The sequence below is a fragment of the Stigmatopora nigra genome, chromosome 20, assembly GCF_051989575.1.
Source record: "Stigmatopora nigra isolate UIUO_SnigA chromosome 20, RoL_Snig_1.1, whole genome shotgun sequence".
Taxonomy (NCBI): Eukaryota; Metazoa; Chordata; class Actinopteri; order Syngnathiformes; family Syngnathidae; genus Stigmatopora; species Stigmatopora nigra.
Window position 1 is genome coordinate 6,612,287 of NC_135527.1, and position 11,615 is coordinate 6,623,901.

General features: G+C 35.3%; 3 protein-coding genes across 4 annotated transcripts; 2 read left to right on the forward strand and 1 right to left on the reverse strand.

Moving 5' to 3' along the window:
* Window positions 1-62: 62 nt before the first annotated feature.
* Window positions 63-1,129, forward strand: rpl34 (ribosomal protein L34). Of its 2 annotated transcripts, none has more exons than XM_077741719.1 (5): window positions 63-178; window positions 490-561; window positions 637-736; window positions 815-918; window positions 1,000-1,129. In XM_077741719.1, exons 2-5 carry the CDS (start codon window positions 497-499, stop codon window positions 1,082-1,084), a joined length of 354 nt encoding a protein of 117 aa, XP_077597845.1. In that variant the 5' UTR covers window positions 63-178; window positions 490-496; the 3' UTR covers window positions 1,085-1,129. The 2 variants fall into 2 exon arrangements, with proteins under 2 accessions (XP_077597845.1, XP_077597846.1); XM_077741720.1 differs by lacking the exon at window positions 63-178 and adding an exon at window positions 233-304.
* A 572-nt stretch (window positions 1,130-1,701) lies between these two features.
* On the forward strand, window positions 1,702-2,911 carry ostc (oligosaccharyltransferase complex subunit). The gene is made up of 4 exons (XM_077742143.1): window positions 1,702-1,910; window positions 2,294-2,387; window positions 2,451-2,648; window positions 2,724-2,911. Exons 1-4 carry the CDS (start codon window positions 1,772-1,774, stop codon window positions 2,740-2,742), a joined length of 450 nt encoding a protein of 149 aa, XP_077598269.1. The 5' UTR covers window positions 1,702-1,771; the 3' UTR covers window positions 2,743-2,911.
* Window positions 2,912-3,378: 467 nt separating this feature from the next.
* Window positions 3,379-10,936, reverse strand: etnppl (ethanolamine-phosphate phospho-lyase). Its single transcript, XM_077742127.1, has 13 exons — window positions 10,854-10,936; window positions 10,649-10,767; window positions 9,042-9,201; window positions 7,602-7,676; window positions 7,304-7,397; window positions 6,187-6,303; window positions 6,039-6,121; window positions 5,737-5,962; window positions 4,318-4,472; window positions 4,166-4,255; window positions 3,976-4,106; window positions 3,762-3,832; window positions 3,379-3,664 (listed from the first exon to the last, which is right to left on the reverse strand). Exons 1-13 carry the CDS (start codon window positions 10,910-10,912, stop codon window positions 3,596-3,598), a joined length of 1,449 nt encoding a protein of 482 aa, XP_077598253.1. The 5' UTR covers window positions 10,913-10,936; the 3' UTR covers window positions 3,379-3,595.
* Window positions 10,937-11,615: the final 679 nt, after the last annotated feature.

Genomic DNA, 11,615 nt, shown 5'->3' on the forward strand with positions numbered 1-11,615 from the left:
GTTGTTAAATGAGTGCATTATACACAAAATTCCGTTTCTTTTTTTTAAAGTAGAGACACGTGCAGTATATCAACCCAGCCACAAGAGGGCACTGCAACAACCAGCATGGAGGCGTTTTAAAGTCTTCACATTCGTACTTCCGCCTTCGTACATCCTCTTCCGTTCACGGCGATAGCAGGTATGGAGGCTATCAAAACTCTACTAAATCTCCGTTTACATATCCGCTTTAATCCGGCGTTATTACGCGTTTCCCATCGATTTCGCCAAACGGGGATATTCAGGGAATCTCGGCATTTCAACAAACGTGATTATTTTTCCCGATTCTCCAATTTATTAGAATTTATATCAGCGTGACACATATAGCGTTAGCTTCAAGCTAGCTGCGACACATCGTTTGTTTTTATAAGGATTTAAAGTTGCTTCATGCAAAACTACTGTCATTAAACCACGCAATATCAACACTAATGTTATAATTTCCTTGTCCTTTAGCTTAAAAATGGTGCAACGCCTGACTTACAGACGTAGGCTGTCCTACAATACATCGTCCAACAAAACCAGACTGTAAGTACCCATTATAGTGGACTTAATGTTGCCCATGTGGTTTTTTTTTGTGCAATAATTCGTGTTTTTTTCCAGATCCCGGACGCCTGGAAACCGTATTGTGTACTTGTACACAAAGAAAGTTGGCAAAGCCCCCAAATCATCTTGTGGGATAGGCCCAGGAAGACTGCGGGGAGTAAGTTTGAAGTAGAAAAGTAATGGCGGTTTTTAATAACTTCGTTGTATATTGATTTCTTTCTGGTTTACTTACTAGGTCCGAGCTGTGAGACCACGAGTCCTCATGAGGCTGTCCAAGACCAAGAAGCACGTGAACAGGGCTTACGGAGGCTCCATGTGCGCCAAGTCTGTTCGTGACAGGTGTGAAGAATTACCTTGAAAAAAAACACAAGTTGTGCAGATTTGGGTATTTTTTTAAAATAAAAACATCCTTTTTTGTAGGATCAAGCGTGCTTTCCTGATCGAGGAGCAGAAGATTGTCGTCAAGGTGCTCAAGGCACAAGCACAGAGCCAAAAGTCAAAGTAAAACGTTTATTTGTGTTAATCCAATAAAAAAATAAACAGAAATGAATTGTGTGTTGACCTCATTTAATGTTGTTTTTGGTATATTAGCTGCTCAAGCACAATAAGTACTCATTAATGACTAAATTGTTTAACAACAATGAAATACATTAGCATCAAATATCAAAACGTTTGCCAATTAAAAAAATGGAGTACATTAGATTCCAACTTTATGAGCAAGGTACTTTAAACTTAAAACTGGTTATATTGCAATCTTATTGCCATATTAAATCAAAATGCATTTAGCTTTGGAATTAGAAAGGGCTCCATGATTAAAAATAAACAGTAGAGGTTGAGGACCCAATAATTAAAGATTAAAACTATTTTATTTTGAGTTAACATACCTTATTGCAATATCTTTTGCGTATTAATTGCTCATAAGAGAGTGATTTAGCGCCTTCTAGCGGAAAAATGTTGAAGACTTCACAGAAATGTACGCACCTTTTTGTAAATTACATGTAATACATATACACTTTCTACTTTAATTATTATTATTTTTGGCCCGTAGTATGATACTCAAAGTGCAATAATTTATAGTTTAAACAAATAATAAAAAAAAAACGACTGACTATTTCCGGGACACGTCACCCAAATAGTCGCTCACTAAAACGACAGACGAGGCAAGAGAAGCATCCCTTTTTTCCACTAAATTATGGAGACTTTATACAGCATACCTTTCTCTGTGCTCGAATGCCCCAATGTGAAGCTGAAGAAGCCGTCTTGGGTGCATATGCCATCCGCCATGACCGTTTACGCAGTGGTCATCGTTTCCTATTTTCTCATCACCGGAGGTAAAAGCAACATGCTAACGAGCTAACATGGATAATAACTATGAATAATAGATGCACACTAGTTATGCTCGAATACGAAATTGTAAGATTTTGCACGCGTTATATGTTAAGCGGGTATTCTCTATTTCGTTTTAAACGAACTGATTGAAAAATGTTTGGAATTGCATTCGGGCACGCATTTAATACGTCACTTGCGGTCGCATAGTTTTGACGTGATGTCTGTTTACTATAAGTGTTTTTATTTCCATAGTAAGTAAAATGTCAATACTTTTGCAAACAAACTACAGTTAAGTGTTTAAACCTAATCTTCGCACAATTGAAAGTCAAAATATTACTTGGCAACTATTTTTTACAAAGTTTAAAATTATTTTGGGGCAAAACAGGTATCATCTATGACGTCATTGTGGAACCACCTAGTGTCGGTTCGATGACCGATGAGCACGGACACCAACGACCGGTTGCATTTCTGGCATACAGGTAGAAAAAATAAATTCTTACTGTGCATGTTGATGAAAATGATGAAACCTGCTGTTTGTCAAGGGTTAACGGCCAATACATCATGGAGGGCTTGGCGTCCAGCTTCCTCTTCACGATGGGGGGGCTGGGCTTCATCATCCTGGACCGTTCCAACGCACCCAACATCCCCAAGCTCAACCGCTTCCTGCTCCTCTTCATCGGCTTCGTCAGCGTCATCCTCAGCTTCTTCATGGCCAGAGTGTTCATGCGCATGAAATTACCGTAAGTCACCTGGAAAAAAATGCTTAGAAAATTCTCAGCCGTTTTTTTGTGTCTGACTTGAACCCCCTTTTTTAGTGGCTATCTTATGGGTTGAAGACGCAGACTGAAGTCAACTATGGGTGATCATCATTTAGACAAGATGGACTAAAAGCACTGACGTCACTGAAGAGATTTAACAAGATGGAAAACCAGCAATGGAGATGAAGCGAAATGTGTCATTTTTTTGAAATAAAGTTGTTTTCACAAAAAAAATCAAGACTCAAATAAGTCCATATAACATGTCAGCTCAATTTACCTTTTAATGAAAGAAAAAATTACATGTCATATAGCACAAGTCATGGCTATTACACTCATACTTGTTTATCATCACATCCAAATATTTAAGATTTTTTCTATATTCCAGAATATTTTTATATTCCAGAATATTTTTGTAATATTCCAGAATATCTTTGTAATATTCCAGAATATCTTTTTCTTATTCCAGAATGTCTTTAGTATTCCAGAATTTCTTTTTAATATTCCAGAATTTATTTTTAATATTCCAGAATATTTTTAAATATTCCAGAATATTTTTTAAATATTCCTGAATATTTTTTAAATATTCCAGAATATTTTTTAAATATTCCAGAATATTTTTGAATATTCCAGAATATTTTTGAATATTCCACAATATTTTTATATATTACAGAATATTTTTATATATTCCAGAATATTTTTTAAATATTCCAGAATAGTTTTAATATTCCAGAATATTGTTTTAATATTCCAGAATATTTTTAATATTCCCCTCGGAAGCAAGTGCTTTTAAAAAACACTTCAAATGGCGTCTCTTTTCCACATTAAGATAAATAATTCACCCCCAAGCGATGGTGTTGCGCATGTTAATATAATCTCTTCTGGTCAGACCTTCAAAATAAAATACCATGATTTGACCAATCACTTTTCCCTCACGAAAGCTCGACACCTCCGCACGCCAAGTCAGAAAGATGACACGGCGTGTGTATATCCAACTCCGCCTTAACATAAACAAATACAAAACAAAGTTTTTCGCCATTCTCATAATAGCCAAAATTAAAATCACTATGTAAAATAAAGCTTCTTTTCTTTACTCACCATTGTTTTACAAAGCTTATTCTCTCCTTTTGTTATACTGGAACTTTTCAAACCTGTAGCTGCTTCAATTTCTGTCAAAAAAATAAATAAAAAAACATATTTTTATAACTTCATAACCAAAACAAACAAATTAGATGTGTTAACAACCTGCCATTTGTCACTAACTAACGTCCAATCCCTTCAAAACGATTGGACATACAAACTACAAATTCACCTGTGAGGATGGCGTCCATTTTCCCCACCACAAAGTCGGCATCCTCAACACTAAAACACATGGGGGGCTTGAACTTGAGAACATTACGATGCGGTCCATCCGCACTCAGCAACACCAGCTCTTCCTTCAACCTGAAAAACCCAACAGCATTTATGCCCAACCCCGGCACCCCCACGCGAACATTCCTTACCTACATATGACCTCATTAGCCTCGGCGGCGGCGGGGGTCAACCGGATTCTATCCCTCACCAATTCCACACCCACGAATAAGCCACGCCCTCTGCGAGAGGTCACGCTGTCATTCCTAGCCCCGCCCTCAACGTCGGCAAACCCGAATAAGACCTGATGTCCCCGATCAGAGGATGTTTGTCCTTTTGCTTTTCCAACAGGGACGTCAAGTAGCCCCCGACCCGCAGGGCTCGACCCTGGAGGTCCTCCTTGGCGATGACGTCTAGGACCGCCAATCCGATGGCGCACGAAACCGGGTTTCCGCCAAACTGGGAAACAAATTGTAAACAAATACAATGAGAAATGACTTGTTTTGATTGCCAGACTTAAACCTAATTGAGACGTCTACATTCATAGTCTAGCCTGTCGCTAGTTATGCCACAAATCAAGCTTAGCCAGTCAAGTTGGCAGAGATTAATCCATATTTAAAGTGGTAGTACTACTTTATAACCTTCGCGAACTTATTCAACTGCTATATTTTTTCATTTTGGTGTATTATTTGGGTCACTTCCAGGTGATGTCAGTGGCGTTGATGACAAACCAGTTTTTGTTTTTAGACCTGGGCGTATGGAATTCGACTGTACCGACATAATGTTGTTATTGTTCTCAATTAATACAAAAATAAGTTATAATTTCATAAATTAAGTGTCCTTGATGACCTTGGTAAGGATGAACGGAATAAAAACTATTTTTTTTCAAATTCATTCATTCATTTTATGAACCGGTTAGGTTCACAGGGGGTGCTGGAGCCAAAATCAGATAACTATGGGCGCCAGGAGGAGGATACAGTATTTTTACATATATAAGGCGCACCACATTTTAAGGCGCACCGTCAATGAATGATACATTTAAATTTTGTTTCATATATAAGGCGCACTGGATTATAGGGCGCACTGGATTATAGGGCGCACTGGATTATAAGGCGCCATGTGTATTTTGTAGAAAATTTAAGACTTTTAAGTGCGCCTTATAGTTGTGAAAATACGGTATATAAATATAAAAATACACTAAAATACTGCATTCCTGTTCCTATTTTTTAAGATATTAAAATAATACAGTGAAATATGAAATAAACAATATTTATTTCACACTATTATACTTTCTTAAAGGAATTTGCTTAATTTGAAATACAGTTTAGCCTTTCAAGATCAATGTATACCTAAAAAAGTTGTATTTTTCAAAGAGTAAATGCGTACATATTGTAGAAAAATAAAAATGCGCGGAAATGGAAAGAAAATATAACTTCTGCGCCTAAAAATGGTTTTAAATCCAATAATATAAAATTCAAATTACTCGAATTCATCAATTATTGCAAGAACAACAAAATTCCCCAAAAATATCTTGGCTAGATCACATAAATTGATTAAAAAAAATACTTTCAAGTGCGCCTTATAGTCCTGAAAATACAGTATTTTGACTGGACTTATCTGCTTTTGATTTCCTAGACTATTTAAACCACAATATTATTAAAATTGTATTTAAAAAAAACCCTGAAAAAGGTACAGCAACATTTTTGAAATTATTGTCTCTTACCGTATTGAAATACTCCATTCCAGACGTTGTGAAGGCTTGGGCGACTTCCCTGGTGGTAACCACACAGGACATGGGGTGTCCATTCCCAATGGGTTTCCCCATAGTGACAATATCAGGGACAAAGTCGTCCCCTTGTAGCTGGAAGGCCCAGAAATGAGCTCCGACCCTGCCGAAGCCCACCTGGACTTCATCGGCGATGAACAACCCCCCAGCCTGGCGGACATGCCTGAAAAAAGGGGGACGTACGTACGCCCGATAATTTAACCAATGGCGAAGTTGGCTGACCCATCGACGGCACGTACTCGGCCACTCGTTGGAAGTAACCGGCGGGGGGGATGACCTGCCCACCGCAACTCTGCAGCGACTCGGCGATGAACGCCGCCACCTGCGGGAGGAAGTCGCCCCGCCTTGACCACGTTCCCTTTGCGAACGTCATTGGTCGAGGGGTACCTTGCGTCCTTTGCTTTGCACCTGTCCGATGATTTCCTGGACTTTGTCGGCGTACGCTTTGGCGGGGTCCGGGTGGTCTCGTTTGTATTTGCCGCGGTACACGTCTGGGCTCGGGGCCTGCTCGAGGGAAGGATATTTATCATATTTGCTCGCATATAAGCTGTATTTGTAACAACAATAAATGACTGAATTAAGGGAATGGCTTATATGCGCACAAGACTTGCTATAGTCAAAGTAACATTTACTATTTGTTGGTTATTTTCAGTTTTGCAGTAACTAAACAATGTATATATGTGCTTTTATGTGTATATGTGTATATGTGTATGTGTATATGTGTATATGTGTATATGTGTATATGTGTATATGTGTATATGTGTATATGTGTATATGTGTATATGTGTATATGTGTATATGTGTATATGTGTATATGTGTATATGTGTATGTGTATGTGTATGTGTATATGTGTATATATGTATATTTGTATGTGTATATGTGTGTATATATGTGTATATGTGTGTATATATGTGTATATGTGTGTATAAATGTGTATATGTGTGTATATGTGTGTATATATGTGTATATGTGTGTGTATATATGTGTATATGTGTGTATATATGTGTATATGTGTGTATATACGTGTATATGTGGTTGTATATGTGTGTATATGTGTGTATATGTGTGTATATGTGTGTATATGTGTGTATATATGTGTATGTGTATATGTATATGTATATGTATATGTATATGTATATGTATATGTATATGTATATGTATATGTATATGTATATGTATATGTACATATACATGTATATGTATATGTATATGTATATGTATATGTATATGTATATGTATATGTATATGTATATGTATATGTACATGTGTATATATGTATAGGGATACGTATATGTATATATATGTATACGGATACGTATATGTATATATTTCAACACTTATTTATTTATTAAGACATTTGTACTCACTATTAAAACCATAAATATGGGGGGGGAAATTGGGAATCATGGGGGCGACTTGTACGCGAAAAATTGTCATATTTAACAATTTTAAGGCCATTTTAAGAGTATAAATTGGACATCCATCACCATTAATAACACTCACCACATGGACAAAAGGTGAGAGCGAAGCGTTGGGCTTTTGGTTGAATTTATACGGGCTAATTTCGATGAGGGATGTCACATGTCCGTGATAGGCGCTGCAAAAAAAACAAACAAATACAAAAAATATATATATTTAAATAAAACACAGCAAATATACTCACATTCCTGTCATTTATACTACTTATATTTAACTTCCACTCAAAAATAACACAAGTAAATAAAGTAATTAACCCTTTTTCAGCTTAAGGACACAAAACCACCTTGACTTTGACCCCATGCGTCTTTGCCCCGGAACTCACTTGTCCAAGGTGATGATATCTTGACTTCCCGAGTATTGGCGGGCGAGGCGGAGCGCTAGGTCGTTGGCTTCCGATCTAGAGTTCAAAAGGGCGTGCGGGTCACTTAGCGAAGTTACTGAGTCACCATTAAATACACACAAAAACACACAAAAACACACATACAAAAGCTCGAGGCCCGGACATGTGATTCATTTCAACTTCCAAATACAATAACAACACATTTAGACATGTGATTTTTCTCTTATTTTGAATTCCCTTTCGAAAATAGAAAATTTAAAGTTGCAGTGGGCGGATCCTCGGTTATTTATTGACACATATCGATGCTACGTGACCGGCGGCTTATCTAAAACACGCTAAAAACACGCCCATATCGAGGACATGTAGGACTTCGTATGGTGTTATGATAACAATTTCCAAGCTATCGTTTCTGTAGTCCAATTCAATGACATTTTGAGTAATTTTCCTGGAAATTTTATTCAAATATAAGCCGTAGTATTAGTCATATTTCTGTGTCTAGACCAGATTCGGGAACTTTTGTGATGGAGAGGCATTAATAAATCATATTTTGAAATATTGTTGCCTTGAGATGCCTTAAAATTGCCTTAAAATTGTTGAATTTTACAATTTCTCGCATATAAGCCGCCCTTAGTAAAAGTTGCACCCTTAAAACTTCCTTAAAATTGTTGAATTTTACAATTTCTCGCATATAAGCCGCCCTCTGTATAAGTTGCACCCTTAAAACTTCCTTAAAATTGTTGAATTTTACAATTTCTCGCATATAAGCCGCCATCCGTATAAGCCACACCCTTCAAACTTCCTTAAAAATCGTTGAATTTGACAATTTCCCTCATATAAGCCTCCCCTGATTCCCAATTTTCACCTCCATATTCATGGTTTCAATAGAGAGTACAAATATCTTATTTTGAAGGGAAAATCTTAACAAAAATAATCCCACATGGTATTTCTCAACTGAGCATTTTCACATTTTAAGCAAAATACGTTTATTTTTTTCTTGAATTTCAATCATAAACATCAAAATTAATCTAGTTTTCCGCATTTTATCTGTTTATTTTTTTTTGTCTTCCAAAATAAAAGACCATATCGACCGAATTCTCTTGCATTATGGCATTTTGTCTTTGTCACCTGTCTAATTAATGCACATATAATCCTTACCCTTGATTCAGCCATCTTTTTTTGGTGACAAATACGGCTTATATGCGAGAAATTTTTTTTTTTAAGTACTTTCTGAACTGGAATGGGAGGGGCTCCCCCCAATTACTTTCACAATCTGACGAGACCGGTTAAAGAAACCACTAAAAAAATACAACATACATAAACTCTACCGAGTTTGTATATACATAGTGGCCATTGTTTCCCCAAACCGACGAGTTTTCTGGAATGGGGCGTTGCCGCAATAATCCCGTGCCCCCGAGTGCTCACCCAGAGTTGACGAAGTAGAAGACGGAGAGGCGGCTGGGGAGCGTGGCTTGCAGCCTCTGAGCGTACATCACCAAATTGTCATGGAGGAAGCGAGAGTTGGTGTTGAGTTCCCCCATTTGACGGGCACCGGCCTGGACCACGTCTGGGTGGCAGTGTCCCACTAAAGGACAAAGACAAAACACTAAAACACCCCAAAAAACTTCAATTCAAATCATAGTTGGTTTGCAATGTATTCCCTATCTGACTTTTGAGCTCTCTACTCTATAGAGTAATAGTGTCAGACTCGGGTTGGTTCGCAGGCTGCTTTAATGTTAACTTGATTCTATGTGGGCTGGAGCATTTTAGATAGAATATTTAGATTTTTTTTTGAATAAATGGATTAAAAGAACTGGATTAAAAGCCCTGAATGTTCAGTTTTTTATAGATCTAAAATAATGTTTATTTTAGGGTTTTTTAAATATATTTTTAGGTTTTACCAAATGATTTTTTAACTAAAAACACAGAAAAAATGGATTAAAAATGGCAATTATTGATTTAAAAGGGAGAAAATCGGGAAATTTAATATACATATATACTCATTTCAGATATAATATTTATATATATATATATATTTTTTTAAATGGATTAAAAGAACTGGATTAAAAGCCCTGAGTATTCATTTTTTTTATAGATCTAAAATAATGTTTATTTTAGGGTTTTTTAAATATATTTTTAGGTTTTACCAAATGATTTTTGAACTAAAAACACAGAAAAAATGGATTAGAAAAGTACAATTATTGATTTAAAAGGGAGAAAATCAGGAAATATAATATATATATATATATATATATATATATATATATATATATATATATATATATATATATATATATATATATATATATATATATATATATATATATATATATATATATATATATATATATATATATATATATATATATATATATATATATATATATATATATATATATATATATATATATATATATATATATATATATATATATATATATATATATATATATATATATATATATATATATATATATATATATACTCATTTTAGATATAATATTTAGATTTTTTTTAAATAAATAGATTAAAATAACTGGATAAAAAGCCCTGAATATTCAGTTTTTTTTAATAGATCTAAAACAATGTTTATTTTATTTTTTATATATATTTTTAGATTTTACCAAATGATTTTTGAACTAAAAATACATAAAAATGGATTAAAAAAATTACAATTATTGATTTAAACCGGCGAAAATCTGAAAATTTAATATACATCTATATTCTTCATTTTAATTTGATCCTAAAACACTCATAATTTACTTTCCCGGGCCACACAAAATAATGCGACGGGCCAGATTTGGCCCCCGGGCCTCCACTTTGACACCTGTACAATAGAATTTCATATAACACTAAAAATTACTCATTTAAATCCATAAAACCAATTCAAATCATAGTCGGGTTCTTAAATCAACCCTATCTGACCTTTGACCTCTCTATAGTCTTTCCTATTAAAAACCCAACTTAAGCTTACCTACCCAAAAACATCAATAAAGCTAATATAAACCAAATTTTAATACAAAAATTCTCACCGTGAGCCACATTGTTGATGCAATCCAAATAACGCCGACCCTTCTCGTCATACATGTACTGACCCCTGGCACGCACCATTTTTATGGGGTCATCACTGAAGAAAATCTTACATGAAGGCCTGCAAAAAATAAGACAAAAACGCCATTTTAAAATTACAACAAGCAGAAAAAATACTTAACAAAAGGCTCCATGTTTTTTTTTTACCCAATGAGATTTCGCCTGAGGCTGATCGTCTCGGATTTGCTCAACTTTTCCGCGTACATCCTGCCAAGTGTCCCGGCGACCAGTCGCGCATGCACTTTTTGCACGTGTAACGCCCATTTGCGTAGGAATAGCCGACAACACCTGTTTCTCTGCTACTCTGCTGCCCCCTGGAGTCAAAATAAACTCATCACATGCAACATTTTTTTTAAAAGTCATTTTTTACTGAAAATAATCACCGTCAAAAGCAAACAACAACCAAAAAAACAGCTAAATAAGTGCATTTAAAAGATTTTATTTGGCTCCGACAGTACAGTCATAATAATGAATGTTCTGTAACACGTTGTTTTTTTAAAGAAATTTCAATCAAATTGGTAAAAAAAACACAAATCAACAAAAAAATCAACCAAAAAATAATACTTATTTTTTTATCCGAATACTGAATTGAATAATTTTGGCACTTCTGCACACTATTACAAAGCAATTAAAAATTCCGCCAAAATCCTGACAATAAAACCCCCCCAAAAAATAGCTGCACATGCTAACGACAGCACCATGTGAGGACAAAAAACACCAAAATCAAAAAGTAACACAGATAAAACACAACATACCAGAAGAAGGGCTGCCATTTTAAGTGTGAAATATTTATCTTAAAATCTAGTTTCTAATAAACCACGCCCCTTTTTTTTTTTTACCAAGTGGCCTATTAAAAAAACAGGCTACACAACTCGGAACTAAAAGAGCCACAAAACCCGGAAATGTGAC

What these genes read in the sequence shown, in the direction of transcription:
- rpl34 (XM_077741719.1), top strand. Translation starts at nt 497, where the DNA reads ATGGTGCAACGCCTGACTTACAGACGTAGGCTGTCCTACAATACATCG. An exon ending in TCGTCCAACAAAACCAGACT is followed by an intron (nt 562 to 636) that starts GTAAGTACCCAT and finishes GTTTTTTTCCAG; the next exon opens with ATCCCGGACGCCTGGAAACC. An exon ending in GCCCAGGAAGACTGCGGGGA is followed by an intron (nt 737 to 814) that starts GTAAGTTTGAAG and finishes TTTACTTACTAG; the next exon opens with GTCCGAGCTGTGAGACCACG.
- etnppl (XM_077742127.1), bottom strand. Translation starts at nt 10,912, where the DNA reads ATGTACGCGGAAAAGTTGAGCAAATCCGAGACGATCAGCCTCAGGCGA. An exon ending in CATCAACAATGTGGCTCACG is followed by an intron (nt 9,202 to 10,648) that starts GTGAGAATTTTT and finishes TTTGTCCTTTAG; the next exon opens with TGGGACACTGCCACCCAGAC. An exon ending in TCTCACCTTTTGTCCATGTG is followed by an intron (nt 6,304 to 7,303) that starts GTGAGTGTTATT and finishes TCCCTCGAGCAG; the next exon opens with GCCCCGAGCCCAGACGTGTA.
- ostc (XM_077742143.1), top strand. Translation starts at nt 1,772, where the DNA reads ATGGAGACTTTATACAGCATACCTTTCTCTGTGCTCGAATGCCCCAAT. An exon ending in CTATTTTCTCATCACCGGAG is followed by an intron (nt 1,911 to 2,293) that starts GTAAAAGCAACA and finishes GGGGCAAAACAG; the next exon opens with GTATCATCTATGACGTCATT. An exon ending in GTTGCATTTCTGGCATACAG is followed by an intron (nt 2,388 to 2,450) that starts GTAGAAAAAATA and finishes CTGTTTGTCAAG; the next exon opens with GGTTAACGGCCAATACATCA.